General features: G+C 39.2%; 1 protein-coding gene across 1 annotated transcript; it reads right to left on the reverse strand.

The window, feature by feature from the left end:
- Positions 1–116: 116 nt before the first annotated feature.
- On the reverse strand, positions 117–17,513 carry gsk3ab (glycogen synthase kinase 3 alpha b). Its single transcript, XM_061819797.1, has 11 exons — positions 17,360–17,513; positions 17,096–17,272; positions 10,861–11,048; positions 10,104–10,187; positions 5,751–5,861; positions 3,693–3,823; positions 3,083–3,287; positions 2,868–2,963; positions 1,558–1,744; positions 1,388–1,465; positions 117–1,100 (listed from the first exon to the last, which is right to left on the reverse strand). The coding sequence occupies exons 2-11, from the start codon at positions 17,259–17,261 to the stop codon at positions 1,033–1,035; spliced, it is 1,314 nt and encodes a 437-aa protein (XP_061675781.1). The 5' UTR covers positions 17,262–17,272; positions 17,360–17,513; the 3' UTR covers positions 117–1,032.
- Between the last annotated feature and the right edge of the window lie 1,684 nt (positions 17,514–19,197).

Consider the following 19,197-nt stretch of genomic DNA (forward strand, 5'->3'; position numbering starts at 1 on the left):
ATAATAACAGTAAAGACAACTGGAAGCGGAAGGGAAGTCAAGACGGGAGAAATGGAAGGAGAGAGAATAAGAAGTGATAATTTTTTTTTTTTCCTTTATCGGCCTCCGGAACCAGGGGCCAAAAAACAAAACAAAAAAACCAAGTCGTATAGTATTTACAGATTGCGACACAGAATAAAACAGTCTTGTCGCTAGGACCCGCCATCTACTGGAGGAAAAAAATAATTACAAGAACAACAATAGAATAATGATAAAAAATAAAATAACTGCTAGTTGATATTTACAGATTAGCGGTGTTGTGGTGGAAGAGGAAGAACATGGGGGGGGGGGGAATAAAGTTCATGATCTGCAACTGGAAGTTGAGGACTCCTTGGGAGGAAGTAGCTCTTGGCCATGATGACGACGACAATAACGGCCTCCTGAAACACTATCCAGTTTGGATGACCAATCAAGTCGGTTTGTATGCCAAATATTTGTACAGAAGCTCCCCACTCACGCATTAAATGGGCAAGTTAAAGGAGGAAAAAGAACGGCTTCTGTAGTGTGCTTCATTTGTCATTAATTTGAAAATCACCTAATCTAAAAACCAACTGATGTTCTGCCTGTTTAAAAAAAAAAAAAAAAAAAAAAACTAAATGGATTTTTTTAAGGGTACAAAATGACACTCTGAAGGAGCAGTTTTTTTGTACCCTTTTTTTTTTTTTTTTTAAGGAGCAGTGTATGTGATTGTCATTCTCCGAAAGCCAAATGGCTGCTGCACATAAAGTGAGCTACTGGAAAAATAAACAGAAAACAGGGGATAAAAAGTCCATAATATAGAGAATGCATGTTCAACCCCAAACATCCCACATAACCTGGACTTATAAAGTCATCTTATATATATGAAGCCTATCATGGGGGAAACAGCAATTCATGACATCTGTGCATATGTATAAAGTCTAAGTGTTGAGAACAAGAAAAGCAGAATGGGAAGATAAAAACAATAAAATCATGACGGGGTGCTGTTGGTAGGGTGTGTACGATGTTGGCTTCTCAGGTACTGTTGCTGATGGAGCCTGGCGCCGAGCCGGGCTGGGCGGTACTGTCTGACACACTTCCATCTGCAGAGCGACAACGGTTAAATGTAAAAAAAAAAAAAAATGTTACTTTAATATTCCACAGAAAGGCTTCAGCATATAGTAGCATTGCATGACTAATAAATCAAATACAATATCTAAAAGAAATGATCAGCACCAGCACACCCACAATCCCAGTGAGTATAAGCAGTAGGAAAAATGGATGGATGACAAAACAGTTTGTGCATGTTCAATAGGACTATTGGGGAAAAACATACCAACAAAATGTTTGCAAAAAAATTTGCAAGTGTGTGTGAGTGTTTTCTACATACCATGTGAGGCAGGTGTTGTCTGTGCACGAGCGTGAGGAGGAATGAGAGTTGAATTCAACTGGGGATCGATAGATAGCTCTGAGAAGAGACGACAGAAGGCACATGAAAAAAACAACCCAACGAATTTCACTCCCCATCAACTTTTTCAGGATTGACGAGTGTGTACCGACCGACGGGACTGAAGTTGAAGACGAGAGGCAGTTCCCGCCCACTAGGCAGGCGGGTGTTGGGCTGGCGCAGCTCATCGAAGAAGGCGTGTGCGCAGGCTTCTAGTGGAGACAGACGGGTGACTGGTGTGTACTCCAGAAGTCGAGAGCAGAGCGCAATGGCCTCTGCCGGCGTGCGGGGCTTAAACACCTAAAAGGCATTACAGTAAGATTTTTTTTTTTTTTTTTTTACCTCTGCCAAGGACTTTACATTTTGGGGCATAACTGGGGGGGGAGATGAAAAAAAGAAACGGGAAAAAACAACAACACCAGATGCACGTTTTCTCACTGGCAAAAAATAAAAACGGAAAAAGCTACAATCTAAAGGCGGCTTTTCAATTAATTGGTTTAGAACACAAACAAAATGAATTGATAGATTCCAAATTCCAGCTTTTGAGTCTTCTTAATGAACAACACAAAAAAGGGGGTGGGAAATAGAGGCTTTCAAAAAAATATTTTTACAACTAAAAATAAAATTGCAAAGATTTTAAATTCAGGCTGCTATTTTTTCATGAAAAAAAATGGGGGGGAGGCCAAGTTTTAGAATTTTTGATGAATATCTTTTTAATTAAAATATACAAATACAGAACTGAGGAAAAAATAAGCAAAAAAGAAAACAGGCCTTTTCAACATCCATCTTCTACCACTCATTTTTTTTTATTAAAATGAAAAATAAATGAATTGACCAATTTTAAAGTCACACAATTACATCTATCCATTTTATACAAATTCAAAATGTAATTTTTTTTAGGCTTTAAAAAGAAGTCAAATACTTGTGAGGTCCCCAAAGGGCTATCACAGTTACGTAACATTTTGACTTAAGGTGCTTAAGATGAGCAGAAAACAGTATTTCCCATTAAAAACTGAAGTTTGACTTTTTGTTTTGAGTCATACATTTGTCAATCCTCATAACTTCCAACGCTCTTCTGAGCTGCTCCTACAGTAAATCATATATTTTAATAAACAACAGTCAGACATATGTGTAGTATTTCATCAGAGGGCCACGGAACGCCTCCCTCATAACTAATTACAGACGGTTGTGCTCCGTTACTAACCAAAACAGCAGCCTACAGGTTGCAAAACAAATCCCCCTATCTGCAGTCTCATGATGTACAGTATGCAAGGTGTTTGTAGGTGGTCCAAATTACAACTGTTGGCTTGAAAGTAGAAGTCAGCACATTATAGCAAGCAACAGTCATGCGGGATGAGATAAAACAGAGTTGAAGAGAGATATTGATTTGACACCAGTGAGTCATTCAACACTAATTAATTACCTTTGTCCAAGGGTGAGCCTTAATCTGTGGGAATTTGAACTCTGTGTAGTTGGGGTTCATCTCTCTGATCTGTTCCCTTGTCGGAGTTCCAAGAACCTGAGACAGGTGTTTGGAACGTTACTTACAATTATGTATTATCATCTTTGTAAAAGTCAGAATTTCCAATAGTGCTCTCGTATTGAATCTTGTCAGATTCAACTCCCTGATGTATGTACCTTGATTATTTCTACTAGCTGGTCCACACCACTGTCCCCCGGGAAAATGGGCTGGCCCAGCAGCAGCTCGGCCAGCACGCAGCCTGCCGACCAGATGTCGATGTTGGATGTGTAGTCTGTAGCGCCGAAGATGAGTTCTGGGGCACGGTAGTACCGCGAGCAGATATACGACACATTGGGCTCACCCCGGACTAATTGCTTTGCGCTGTGTGAGAAAGCGACAGTAGACAGAAACAATTAGGGAAGTACGGTTGGTGAGCATATTAATTCACATTAGAGACTCACACTTAATTAAACTTAAGGTACTACTTGTAACTTTATGCCTTCAATGGGTACAACAACTTTGAATTCAAACATTACCTCATGTTACAATCGGTGTATCTTTATAAAGGCCATATTGTTATGCCTTTTGTAAATCATTGCCTACAATAAATAGTAACACTTTTAAGAGTAAGTTCTGGCCCCATATTCGGTGAGTTCAAGCTACTACGAAATTTTGAAACAATCAATTTGGTTAAACATACGAGCAAAAGAAAACACGTAAGAAAGCTGACGCGCATGCCAATGGAAAGAATGTTGAAGATATATGGGTGTAAAGTGTGCTGCTAACCTGCCAAAGTCACAGAGCTTGAGGATGGCTGTCTCTGGGTCCACCAAGAGGTTTTGGGGTTTGATATCTCTATGACACACACCCTGGGAATGGATATAAGCCAGGCTCCTGAACAGCTGGTACATATACACCTGGTGAGATGGACAAAATGTTTCAATGCATTAAAACGGCGCAGATTTTTTTATTCATAGTCTTGGAGTTTTACTAGAGCTGTACATGCCTATACTAAGCTTGAGTCAACTAAGGCTGTGGCTTACAAATGTGGGTGGTGGTGTTAATTGTGACTCACACTCCTATAGTTGTGCAACGGCTATTCGACAGAATTATGATTATCACTCCCTTTTCTCCCCAAACACTATATATTCATGGGAATTCTTCCATGTCATAAAGTCAAGCATAGAAATGGTCAGTTCGTAGTGTTGCACACCAACCGCAGCGCAATAAAACTACTGTGACATTCTAAAATTTGAATGGGGGAAAAAAAAGCTAAAAAGTACACATACAAGTTTAACATTGGGGGGAAAAAATCATGGAGGAAAACTCAAAATTTCGAAATGCAGTCTTTTAATCTGGTAGTAACTCACCTTTTACAGAAATGTGGTTTTGAATGAACAAAAAGTAAATGTTTAAGAGGTGGGGACTCAAAACTTGTAAATATTTTCATTCAGCAAAAACCCACATGGGGATATGCACTCCTTTTTCGGCAGGGGTGGGGGCGTTCGTAATAAATTAGTGAACTTAAGAGAAGCTTATCACTGGGGAAACAATGTAAAATTATGGTAATACATGGTATGCAAAAAGGGACAAAAAATGGTGATGCAGTACATCTCAGATTTGAAAAACTTCATTTGGGACTGTATGCTTTTTATTTGAGCAAAACACTACATATATATGAAGGTCCATGCTTTTCATAGAGGAAAAGTGCTATTTTTCTTTCCCCTGGGGGAAGCAATATTTGTGTAGTATGTATGTGGACCAAGGCTAAAACTTTTGCGGTACAGTATGCATTTAATTATTTGGCAAAACTCGGAAAATATGGCGAGACATGCTTTTCATTGGGGATCAAAGGTCCTGTGTTTTGGCAAACCAGTTGTTTCAATGGTGTCTCAATAAACATGAAATCATCCACGCATAGAAAAACTAAAATCATACACGCATTCCAGAGTGCACTGTAATTAAGTCACTCAAATCTCCCGACCTTATGTACGTCAGATCTCCACCTTCTCTTTCTGTTTCCGATACAGCGCCCTCAACATAAACACGTGTGCTCGTAAGTGGGTCTTCTATACGGAGGCAACCAATCAGAGGAAAGGGAGTAGTCTTGGCCAAATACGGCCAAAGCAGATACATAACTGTCAGACAAAACCAAAGTGTTTTTTGAAATGATTCTTTTGTATTGTCCATTTTAGAGAGGTCTAATTGGCCAAATATGGGGCCTTTAAAAATCATACATGCTTTTCATTTGGAAAAAAATTACATTTTTCAGAATAGGAAAATTCACAAAACTTGGGGAGTGGTTGTTGGCAGAGGGTAAAACATCCCCACATGACAAATCACCGCCATCATCGTCATTAAAAACCTCACGACGCATCACATCATGATAAAATACAAAGGCTAAAATTGGCGCAACACTGCTTGAACAGGCGGAGAAATTGAGTGAGGTTAAGACATGCTGTGACGGAAATGTAACCCTAGAGGCAGAAGGATGAGTAAGATGTGTCTCAAAGCTTTGAGGAAACTGGAAGCTGAATGAAGCAGTGATTTGGCCCATAAGAAAATCAGAATTTTTTTTCCCTCTCTGCTGCAAGACACAAAGAACACCCTTTAATAGCTTTAACTTTTAAAAGACTGAGTCAAGTAGCTTTTCCTCCTTCCCTGCTACTGTAATCCTTCAAGAGCCAATTGGGAAAAGATCCACAGGCTCAATCACCTTAAGGAAAGAGCCTTTACTTTCAGTCTATTCCAGATTTAATTTTGTTGCATTCAACTCGATATTTTGTAAGAATCTCTGTTTAAAGTGAGGAAAAAGCAAAGACACAATGAGAATGCGGTGTTTACCTTAACATAAATGATGGGGATGGTTGTTTTGGCCTTATTGAAGTGCCGAGCCACCCTGTAGACAGTCTCCGGGACGAAGTCAAGCACCAGATTCAGGTAGACTTCATCTTTCTGCATAAAACAGAAAAGGGGAAACATGGGAGTTGTTTACAACTACATGGAGATCACACTTCATTCATCTATAACTATGCAGGTGCAACATTGCAGATGTATCACTTGATCAAAAACAGTGTTGTATGTTGTATGATGTGAAATCCACCCATCCACCCGTATCAAGACAGCATATACAATAAACCTTAACCATACTCATAATTTAATATTGTAGCTAAAAATCAAAGTGCGGAGAGTCTATGTTGAGGAACATACGAATGCAGCCATTGAATGTTCCCTCGTTTTGTACAGTGGGTACGCACACCCCCTTGAATGTTTCACTTTGTTATAGCGCAACGGATTGCTATAACTATTTATTTACACCTAGCCCTTTGTAGTGACAGAAAAAAAATTGTGGAAATGTTTGCAGATTTATTAAAAACAACAACCACACGGTCATAAGTATTCAGAGGCTTTGCTATGACAGATTTAATTCTGGTGCTGTCCATTTTTTCTGATCATCTTTGACATGCTTCTACACCTTCAGTGGAGTCCAGCTGTGTTTGATTATACTGACTGGACTTGATTAGGAAAGATACACACCAGTCTCTATATTAGACATTACTGCTCAAAGTGCATGTCAGACCAAATGAGAATCACAATGTCAAAGGAACTGCCTGAAGGACTCAGACACAGAATTGTGGCAAGGCACAAATGTGGCCAAGGTTACAAAAACAATTTTGCTGCAGTTAAGGTCCTTTAAGAGCTTCTCTCCCTCTTTAATCCTTAAATGGAAGATGTTTGGGACAACCAGAACCCTACCTAGACCTGTCTGTTTGGCCAAACAGCAATTGGAGAAGAGCCTTGGTGAGAGATATAAAAAAAGAACAAGATCACTGTGACGAAGCTCTAGTGATGCCGTCGGGAGATGGGAGAAAGTTCTAGAAAGTCAGTCAACACTCAGTCCTCCACCAGAGTGATCCAACGGAAGACTCTCCTCAGTGCAAGACACACAAAAAACGTGTAAATGACTACGGTGGTGAGAAATATGATTGCTCTGATGTGAGCAAGGTAGAACTTCTTGGCCTTAATTCCAAGCGATATAGGTGGAGAAAACCAGGCAATTTTCATTACCTGCCCAATAAAGTCCTAACAGTGAAGCACGATAGTGGGAGCATAATGCTGTGGAGGTGTTTTTTCCCCCCTTTCGCCAAGATACAGGGACAGGAAGACTGGTTGGAATTTAAGGAAAAATGAATGTATCTAAGTACAGGAATAGCCTGGATGAAAACCTTTGCCAGAGTGCTCAGGACCTCAGACTGGGCAAAAGACTTATCTTCCAACAATACAATGAGCCTAAGCACACAGGTAAAACAAAGCAGTGGATTCAGAATAACGACGTGTTCTTGAATGGCCCAGCCAGAGCCCTGACTGCATTTTGTGTCAACTTGAGTTCACTTAAGTTAACTTGTCTTTGACTACTTTTGTTTGACGATGGAAAACATTTAAGTGTGACTAACATGCAAAAAAAAAAATATATAAATAAATAAATAAATCAGGATTGGAGGCACACACACACACACACACACACACACACACACACACACACACACACACACACTTTGTGACTGCGCAAAGTGGACCTGGCGATGCCCAGACAGCCAATCGGCAGCCTGCCTAAGGCTAGAGTTGGTGCCAAATGTCCAGCGCAACATCGTTAGGCTGTCAGCCTCACTGATGCTAAGTGCAACGTCATGGGGTGAAGATGGGGGGAGGGGAAATCATCTAGGGAGACTGTGGTCTTTTGAACTGCTGTAGCTGCATGTGGTGCAACCTTTGGCAGCGGAGTGAAAATGTGGAATATTCGATAGATAGACACGTGTACAAGTGCATGTATATGCATGTGTGTAAAGATATCTCGCATTGATTAATGTGAGCTCCTTTCTCCTCCCTGCACGTGGCCAAACCATCTCCCCGCCCGATCCACCTTCGCGTCGAAGCTAACGCCGGGCCGGCGGACGACAACAACGCTGGCGTACCTTATGAAGTTATGACGCGGAGCTTTTGTTATGTTCTGAGAGAAGACTTATGTCTTTGGCCGCAAACGGAGCTTTTTATTATTGCTCCTTTTGGAGAACTCTTTCAAGTTTGGTGAGTGGACATCTAGTTAGCTAGCTAGCTTGTGTTACATGCTACTAAACTATCTTTGCACTTCTACTTTGTTATTGTTTTGTGTTATATTCTGTGTGATTAAATTGTCTTGAATGCAATACAAGTGCTTTGTTATATTTTGCCCGTATCACCAAGGGGATTTATTCTAAATTCACACGTAACATATGCCATAAACTGTGAGGCAAATACATCCCCCACAACTTTTTTTTTTTTTTAAATAGCTCTATACACACCTACCTGTCATTTAGAACCTACAAAGCTCTTGTCCTTTTTCACCTGTGCAATCCATTTTTCACGACAGACTGGGTGTTTTGAAAAATTGTGAGGAGTGAATTCATCCCGCAGAGTGTTTGAGCAAAATCCAGCAATACAACGAGCCGGCATTTTGGCTATCACAATGAAAGAAAAATTTAAAAAGTAATTTTTTGCTGGTACAATAGCTATAAACCAATATGAACATTCGACGCCTCTACTGTAAAAAAATATCACTTCCTGGTTCTTCTCCAACACAAATGCTTCAAGAGGATTTTCATTATGGGAGATGCAAAATTCCATATACGACAACATCCTGGCGTGGTGAAAAAACAGATGGGTCCATTCCGGCTGATTTTTTTTCTCTCTCTCTTTTTTTTTTTTTTTAAATAAAAAACATACTAAAAATTATGCTTTGTGTGTCAGTAGACCTTTAAATATACATGAAAAGGTGACATGAAAGGCTAAAAGCAACAATTATGAAGTAGTTAACTTCTAAAACTAATTTGCCAATTAAAACCCTAAAACAGTCACTAGCTGGCGAATCACACTCCAGGATCGGATCTACACCCAGAAGCAGTCGCATATGGACCTACACAAAAAGAAAGGTTATGATTCAAAACATACAGACATGGTCCAACGTTAATGGTGGCCTTGGGCCAGTACATCACCCCACCAATATTTCAAAATCCTCAAAAATCATCACCTCCTGAAAACTTCATCTTCAGCGTAGATCAGATTTTTATTATTATTTTTTTTGATCACCAAAACATCCATTCCAAGACAAGATACTGTGATGATGTATGGAGAAACAACGGTCGGCACTGCCTGACTGGCTAAATAAGCAGCCATTCAGGCTGTCCTCAAGCTAATACCCGAACCGGATCTAACGCCACAAGCCTCATACAGCAGCTTGTACCTTACAACCTCTCGAATGTTATTTTGCACTAGTGCGTGCATCTGTGTATTGACACCCCTGATGTAGTTTACTGTATTTTCACAACAATTAGGCATACATAAGTCTTAAATTTTCTCCAAAATTGACAGAGCGCCTTATAATGTGTGGACCAACGTCCAAAATCGGTAACTGACTGGGAGTATTTTCTGCCAACATGCTGCTTATATAAAGGAAAAGTGGACAAGTGAGAGGACCGCATGTAGACGTTACAGGGGGAAGTGTGGGCGTGGGACAGGACGCTAGAGGCACGCCCCTCAAAGGTAAATAAAGGCGGTGTGTTTTGTGCAAAACATCCTTTTGGCTTTTCCGAGGAGGCATTCCGTAACCTGAATTTTTTTCGTTACCAGAGACGTTCATAAGTAGAGGTACCACTGTAGTGGCAATCAGATATTTGCAGGTCGAAGTCAAAAGACACTTGAGTAATCTTTAATAAAGAAAAAAAAAGTATTTAATATAGTATTTAAATATACGAGGGATGATGGCGACGGAGTAAATTAATTTTGCGCAATCAATTACGTAATTGATCGGCAAGTTACAAAGCCAATCAACTGTTCAGCACAAAATGCTCATGATCGGATGATACCGATCTCACCAAACAAATCGGCAGTACAGTTTAATTTTCCTTACGTTTCATCAAAACTTTTGAAAATATATGCTTTTATGTTGTAAAACAATGATAGGTATTTTTTGAAATGCTATATCCAGTTTTTAATAAAGGAAATGTTAACTTAAAATGTTTTATGTCATCCCATCGTCGACAGTTAATCAACAATTATTAAAATAATCAGGAGCTTCAGCGCGATTCGTATGACTGCCATCTCAAAATGTCACTGCCAACACAGCTTCAAGAAAAAAAAGTCGGAACGATAACGTATACATACCTTTTCACCACTGGAGTAGAAGAAGTAACGTAGCCTCACAATGTTGCAGTGATCCAACTTGCGCATAATTTGCAGCTCTCTATTCTATAAACCAAAAAGAAGGGTAATATGTTCAGAATGGAGAAGTTAAATGAAGCATGCACATAAAGGTTTTATATTCGCGTGGGCGGTGACTACACTGACGTCACAGCGGCTATCCCGCACGCCGTTGTACACAACTGCAACCCACTTGCACAGTTTTGAAAATGTACTGCAGTTCCCCTCCAAGTCGGGGTGTGGCTACAGCTGTGGCTATTTCCTCTATGTTTTTGGGCCATTTCTGGTAGTTGTTTTAACATTCCTTTCCATACCAAGGAACAAAGCAACAACAATGGTGACCATGTAAAGTGTCTGCTTGAACAATGGACATAAACAATATGTTAAATTACGCTGCATAATCGATCAAGAAGATGTTAGCGGTATGTGGAACCGGGATAAACAGTGAGTACGTCATCACAGCATGTGACTAAAACGCACCAATCAAGATGATGTCCAAGGCATTATAGACGCAGCAACCATTTTTGCCCTGTGCAACGTCAAGTGATACATAGGGGCTGCGCGGGCCGATGCATCGTTCACATGATGAAATTTGGGCATTATTGGCCACACGAGCACAGGAATATGAAGAGGAATAAAGGGTGAATGTTTTTTTTTTTCTTTTTGCGACCAATAGTCCCACAAATAAAAAATGGAATCCCTACTCAATATGTACATTTACCTTAAACCGTTTGTCTTGGAGCACTTTTTTGATGGCCACCATCTCTTGGCTGTCAATGAGACGCGCCTGGTAGACTACACCGAAGGAGCCATTTCCTATGACCTTGATGTCTGTGTAAGACACTTCCTGCGGGCGGTCAGGGCCTTGGCCCGGTGTGGCCACCACAGTAGTGACTTTGCCACTGTCACCTGTAAAATAAGGGGACATTAAAAAGAAAAATTAAAAATCAGTGGGCTAAAAACCTGAACTTTCCAAACAGTGATCAAATAGACATGTTTATTTCAGGGCCGATACTGATTCCAAATATGACCATATTTTCCGGACGACAGCACGCACCGGTTAATAAACCACGCCCACTCTCTGTATCTCCCCGGTCCCCCTATACACTAGACGCACTGAACTATAGATACAGTGTGTACAATATGAAATTAGATATTCATGCAGAAAGACATTGTAAGTGTTTGACATACCTTGTTTCCTTATAGTGACTGTAACATGGCTGATAAGCAGCTCAAACATAACAGAAAATTCATTTTTATTATACTCCTCCTGTTCTCTTAACCCACTAAAGTTGTCTTCTTCAGTATCAGAGTTGAAGAACCTCAGAAAGTCTCTATCATTTCAGTCAATTTCACCTTGAGTTTTAATTAAATTAGAAATCTAGTTTGCCAGTATGTGGCCCTTTTCCAACAAATAAATAGTTTGTCTACCGGCCGCGACACTGAGCAACTGTGTGAAATTTTGAAAAGATTTGGGAATTTGTGGTGAGTTGAATAAATTTTTTTTGGTCACAGCGAAATAATTTTGTTTTGTCGGCATGGCAACAACATTCCATAAAGGAAAAAGCTTTTAATAACAGTGTGTGTAAAGGTTGGTTTGAATCGGTGTATCTTTAGGACCTCAAAAAATGCAACAATTCGTGAATAAGAATAATGAGAATAAATTTCTACAATAATAAGACAGTTGCAGTGGTCGCTGCTCAGGCACGAATAATAGTAATATGGTAGTAATCTTAGATGAGACATCTGTTCGAAAATTCTAACAAAAAATGTACAGGCTCAACAGCATGTCTTATAAAGTTAAATGAAAACGCCCTAAAGTATTTTACAGTAAATAAATCAAAATTTCTATGTAATATATTTCAATATATTTCTGTTTTAAGTTAAAATCAAAGTGGGTCGGCAGCATCTCGTTACATACACGCATATATATTTCCCCCTCAATAAATACTTCTCTGAAGGCCAATTTTAAATTCATCTCATAGGCTGTCCAATCAGATAAAAAAGATAAACATATGCTTCAAAATGCCAAATGCTTGTAGCGATAATCTACCTCTCCACTCAAATCCCTGTATTGCCTATGTGTCCACTCAGATATGATGCAGTAATTAATGCCTTGCTGGCATAAAGTTACAAGTGGACCCCAAACGTATCCAAAGGTTGTAGTTGACCATCTTCCTTTAAAACTGTTCTTACCTATTTCACCAACACACTCTTATATGGACACGCAATATATTTATAGAGCAACCTTAAAATTCTAATGATCGTTATGGAATTAAACCATTTCCTGACCTCACAAAACCCTTAACTAAAACAACCTGTATGGCACTATTTGTTGCACTTAGTTAAGACAGTGTTTTATTATTTTTTAATATAACAATGTGTAACTTACTTTTAGCATCAATGTGAATAGTGTTAATTCACCTGTCTTAGTGTTCTGTTGGAGTCTCAGCTCCTTCTTGTGTGGAGTTTGCTTGTGTATGGGTAGAATTTCTACAAGTACACTGACTACCTCTGACATTCCAAAAACATTAATTAGATGAATTAAAGACTAAATTGCCCATAGGTGTGATTTTTTTTTTGCTCTACATGTGCACTGCAGGACATGCAAATTCCATATAGGACAGCTGGCGCTGAGATTCGAACCCAGAACATCAGAACTGTGAACAAGATGTGTTTAACATGTCGTCCACTGCGCTGCCATAACACTTGTTTGGAAATCCAAATGAACTAAATGTTCCGCTGCTACATCACATTTCTTCAAGCGAACAATTTTTTTAATGGGTTTTCAGTAATAAAGTTCAGCTCAGAAACATTTCAAATCATCTCAACGTGTCCCCATTCCAATTAGCGACACATGCATTAAATCCAGTCCACAGGTTGACTTGGCATAATTCAGGGTCAGCTGATGCTTAATGTTGTATTCTCTCAGAGAGTACAAGGCGTACATTCTGAAAGTAGTCAAATAGTGACACCGTTGGGCTGATGTTTTACAAAAAAACGGGCAGAATGAGATTAGACAGTAACTAACAGAGCTGGTTCGAGACGAGCAGGGGGTGTTGGGCCTAGTACAGGCGAAGCGGTTCAGGTCGAGCGCAATTTGGTGAATCAACACCAAGAGCAGTGGCATTGGTGAAGGAGAGAGATGGAACGTGGCACAGCGCTTACGTCAGAGTGCTGTGATTAAAATGGTGTAGACAGTAGCACACCTGCTACTCTATTTTCCCAGGGCTTGTTCACTTTGCACGTCTCAGCAGGACCCCTCCGGATCACTAGGGCGCGTCAAAATGGAGTAAGACGATGCATCATTCAGCAGCCAAGACAGAAAAACATGGCAAAGCCAGCGCTGCGTCATCATGCCACTCCTCGCTAAACACTAGAAATGCAGAACTGATTGTATTTATTGCTGGCTAACTTGTTGAATATCTCTCCTTGAGAGACCAGATCTCTGCCAACTGACATACATGGTTGCATCTCAGTTAGGGGTGCACTGGTACCACTTTTTTTTTTAAGGGAGCACAAGTACAAGCAGCAGTACTTGCATTTAGGTACTTACTGATTATTGATTGCAAGTCTCAATGCTTGATAGTTTAATTACATCTTGCAATTGTGAGGAATCTCAGTTTTATTTTAATCAAATAATTTTCAGAAGCGTATAAACTTTTCTTGAGAAAGGCACAAGTTCAATTAATGGACTTTTTTTTTTGAGTAAGAGTATAGACATATTATTTATGCTAATAGGGAATGTTTGTATTCTTACACACACAAATTACAAATTAGCATATTTAGAAAAACTGAATCTACATTCCTCCCAATAATGCATTCACTATGCAGTGACGAGTATTTGATAATTTCAGTTTTTTAAATATAGAAATTGGGCAGGATTTTGCCTTAATAAGGGTATTTTCCAATGTTGAATGAATCTGTGCAATAGACATTTCATGAATTGAACTGACGCAAATTAACTTGTCGATGATATTCTAATTTGCAAAACACACGAGCTGTAAGTAATGATACCGCTGTAAAAAATTCATTTGGAGAAGGGCTGAGCAACTAATTTTTAATCATTAAAATTTAGGACTACCAACATTATTTGTATTTGCTAAATGATAGAATATTGAGGGTCTCTTTAAAGACAATTTTAAATCACCTAAGACCTGCCAACATTTTCATGGCAGTATTTTTTTAATATTATTTTTTGAAGGAAAAAAAAAAATTAATGTTTAGATGTTACTAATTTATTTTCTGATTGTGAGGAGTCCCCACAAAAGCAACACCATTATCACTATAGTTATTTTTTTTTTTTTTAGCATTCCTACTTTATGGGTTTTTACAATATACAGGCAAGCTCAAATTTTGTGTTGCATGGTTTCAGTGAAGTACCACACTGTGCCATAATGTGTTGAGAGGGCCTGAGAGGTCTACTGGAAGAGATGCAGCGTAATTAATATGTCAAAGAGGAAGAGAAGATTACCAACAGTAATACAGACTTTTACAATAATTTAATTTACATTATATGATAACACATAATACATCTTGTAGCAAGAACACTGACACTTATTTAGAGAACTGTGGCATTGAGTCTTATTTTCGTTCCGTTTCCAAAACAAGTGATGACTCCCATTTCTTGAGAGCAGGAGCGCATGAACAGTCGCTAAGGAATACTTTTAAGTGATTAACATGTTTAAGTGCATTTTTATATGTTTGCATGCGTTTAAAGTGTGTGAAGAAAGCAGAAGAAATTTGTTTTTCTTCTACGACCTCTGTATTGGTGAATTTTAAGCTATTCCAGGTTGGTCTGGGATGCTTATCTTGCGATAATTGGAGGTTCACAGAAATGAGTTCTTCCTTTGTATTTGTTTTAAAGTGATGCCAGGAGAGAAGAGTAATAATAATGATGTATTGCCAGCCACTTTTAAAGTTCCTCAGCATCATTTTTATCCAAAGTGAAATCAATGAGAAAGGTATTTCTAAATGGAGCAGCTGTGTCATAGTCAACACTTTTAATTAATAAATATAACTAAAAATGAGTGGATACGTTTTAGCTTCAGATGCAGCCATTAAGAAGAGAGGGAAGAAACACCGAAGACTGTATTTACCCTACTGTATATGATTCAAGTAACAATTCAGACTTTTGGGGACAGGATGAATATGCATTTTTGTTGCCAAAATTGGGGGTGGAGCACAGAATAATACATTTCAGATCATAAAAACGATTCTTCTAAATGTAGATTTGATAAAAATCTGATATACATCATACAAATTTGAGTGCAGTATTAGGTAATTATTAATTGCTATTAAGAGACAGCAATTTCTTAGACACCAGTGTCTTCCCTATTCTGGTTCAATTAAAAAAATAAAATAAAAAATCAAATTATATGTAAGCTATTTATTTTGAAGGGTCATGGTTTAGAATATACATGATCAGAATTTTTGGGATCAATCAGCGAGTTTAAAAAAACAATAACCGCTCACCGATCTGATCACAAGATGGCGTAACAAGTCTGTATAAATGACCTGTTCAGTTCTGCACTTAATTGCTCAGCAAATATGTATTTGCAATAAATAAAGTTTGTTCATCCATTTATGCCAGTGAGGAATAATGACAAAACAAAGTAATGGTCATCTATTAGATGGGAGTAAGTACAGTACATACAGCAATGAATATATCTACTTTTTGTGAATTTTTTGTTTGTTGTTGTGGCGTGAGATTTTTCAACTGTAGTCTGTGCCTTGGCTCCAAAAAGGTTGGATTTCACTGCTCTGGTGAGATCATATGTTTAACATAACAGCAGCATGTTTACACACAATCATGTGCACTAGCACTAGTTTGCTAGGCTACGTAACATTTTGTTGCATGCTTGCAAGCCGTAGCATATTAAGAGTATGTGAATGTACTTCAAGCAAGCCTTACACAAACGTCCTCTCTTAAGCACTGGTGAACCCCCCCCTCCCATTTTCTTCCAATAATACAGTCTGCGCGATCCACTTGTGCCGTCAACAAGTGCAAAAAACCTGATGCAGTAGTATCGGAATACATATTATTGCAGCAGTCTGACAGTGCAATCGTGAAAGAGCAAATTTGTCCTGCAGTCTGATCCGTGCATTACTTGTCATCTCTCAGCTGTCTTGTCTCTCCCATGCAGATGACATTTTTTTTTTAAATAACTTTATTGGCAACCTGATATTTACAGTTCTATGTCAAAAGACAAGTGAGAATGGTAAAAATAAAGTCGCTTTTGTATTCAAATATACTTGGAATGATAGTATTGATGATATATTAATATAGCCAATTGTCAACAACTTGGGTGATGTTCATTATGAATACATTTTTTCATGGGATATTGGAAGGTTGGTTTTACAGCCATATACTAAGGGAAGTGAAGACATTTTAACTAGGTCACTTTCGATGAAGTGGTCATCTTAACATTTTGTTCTATGCAATATGAGTCTTTTCCAGTTATAATTTAGGTGCCGTGTTCATGCTAACATAGATAGCCCGAGCATGACAACTCCCTCACTCTCTCACTGGGTTTAATTGTATGACACAAATGTTACTAAAAAAATGTTTTTCACAAATTTCAGTTCCATGAAACTAAAGGAGCTTGCACAAATTTGAAGCACGGATGCTAACGCTAACTCTTAGCCTAGGTGACGATAAGAGGACGAAATTGAAAATGTGAATGTTAACGCGTTGAGATTTTCGTCCAAATATCACGACAATCGATAGTGGTGTAAAATGGGTGTTGAAAGCTTCTCAATTACATTTATTACTGAGAGAAAAACACTACTAACCAAAATTAGCCAAAAGCCTGCTAGCTGAGATTAGCTCAGAGACTGTGATCGAGATTATTTAGAGAAAATGTCGAAAACGCCATCTAATATAACCCATAGGAGGACGACATTTGTGACAAAAGGTCTGTACGGCGACTGTTCACTTGAAATAGGACGCTTACGTGGTAGTTTCAGGTTTCCAAAGCTCGTGGAGCTGCCTCCGCTGCCTTGCGAAGCCACCGACTTTCCTGTCGCGCTTCCGCCGGCTACTGCTGTGACGGCGACGGCTGTAGCGGCTCCGGGAGCCTCGGCGAATGAGCTGGTCCTGGGCCGCCCGCTGCCGCTCATATTTGTGTGAACTAGAGCCAGGGTTAACGGCGAACGTTACTGACAGCCAACCAAATCACACAAGGCAAATGTACGAGCGAAAAAAACCCTACACTTACAGCGTTCTTATACAGCTTTTTGCCCAGTCTCCCCCTTTTCTCTCTCTGTAGTACTGCTGAAAGATGAAGGTGGGGGACTGGGGAGGTGACGTCAATGACCTCACACCCGCAAGGTATTTTGGGAAAGAGAGTTCTTCTTCCTCTTGCTGTTTAATGGCGGTTGGCAACAAAAGCAAAGGTGCATTACCGCCATCTACTGTTAGAAACTGTTCGTGTGATACGCCTACGACTTACTACCTCAAATACATTAGAAAAAACAATAAACATTCCAGACTGCGCATCCATTTTCCCCAGCTCATGTTCTCTTCTGTCACAGCCTATCCATCTCTTATTAGTTATAAAAATGAATATACATTATGCATCAAGAAGACCAGGTGGAAAGGCAGTACATCAAGAAATTGAGAGCAGGGTTCAAATTACTTGACCACGGTTAAGATGGAAAGAGACATGGAGTAGGGGTTATTATAAATTAAGAGTTAGCTAGAATGCCAAGTGTCACATTGACTGAAGAGACTTGAAAATGTGGCTGATAGATGCAGTCCATGTCCATTTTCCAAGGTGCTTATCCTCACAATGATCACAAGAGTGCTAGAGCCAACGCCACCTAACTCCGGGTGAAAGGTAGATCACACCCTGAACTGGTGACCAGTCAGTTACAGGGCACATACCGATACCATCACTGACTGGGAATCGAACCGACGCTTAAGTCAGGCTTGTGTACCGCTTGACCGCAGGTGTCAAACTCAAGGCCCAGGGCCCAGATCCGGCCCGCCACGTGATTTTATGTGGCCTGCAGAATCAAATCTAGAATGTCAATTTCAATTATTCTTGTCAAAATCTGTACACAAATTTCAAATTGTCATGCATCAAATATGATCAAGTTGACATATTACAAGCATTTTTGTGTTACCAAACATGAATAGTAGAAATGATTTGATTTCTGTTTAGTAGATCATAAATTGATGATGTAAATACGATGAGATGATGAAATATTTGTATTGTTTCACAGTCGTAATGGCCCTCTGAGGGAAACCGTAACCACAATGTGGTCCGTGAGAAAAATGACTTTGACAACCCTGCACTAGACCATCAGTGACTCTGCTAGCGTGGGTTTTCCCCAGGCACTCGGGTTTCCTCCCACATCCCAAAAACGTTAATAAGTAAAAGTAATTGGGCACTCTAAATTGCCCCTCGGTGTGATTGTGAGTGAGGCTGTTGTCTGTCTCCATGTGCACTGCGATTGGCAGGAAAACCACTTCAGGGTGTAACCCACTTCCTGCCCGTTGACAGCTGGGATAGGGTCCAGCACTCCCGCGACCCTTGTAAGGATAAGCGAAAATGAAAATGGATGGATATGCCCGTGGGTATTATATCAAATGCCTGTATGTCCCAGTGCTTGCCAAAATAAGAAAGCCAAAGCCAGTGCATGTTTGAAAATTAATTTTATTGATTTCTTTTCTTTTCTTGATCCTACCCGCACGCCCAAGTTTAGTGTTCTAATATTGCATTACTGTAATTATAGTGAAATTTACTTTCAAGTGTGCAATATTTAATCAAGTTTATAAACTGGCTGATAACTCCACAGTGACATGTTTACAGTTTTATACCAATTTTGCACATTCGCTGACATTATTGCCGTTAAAAAAAGGCGGTTTTCATATAGCTTCGTGTTAGCCTACACTTCATAAAATCGACAAAGCTACTGTACTTCCCATTATAACGTCACAAATATTTTAACATAAAAATTAAAGAAATGAATAAGATAACCCATGGAAGACGTAAATCAACAAAATTACACGAAGAAATATGCAAAAGGAAATAAGGATAATAAAACGAAT

This window comes from Syngnathoides biaculeatus, chromosome 5 (assembly GCF_019802595.1).
Source record: "Syngnathoides biaculeatus isolate LvHL_M chromosome 5, ASM1980259v1, whole genome shotgun sequence".
NCBI classification, from domain to species: Eukaryota; Metazoa; Chordata; class Actinopteri; order Syngnathiformes; family Syngnathidae; genus Syngnathoides; species Syngnathoides biaculeatus.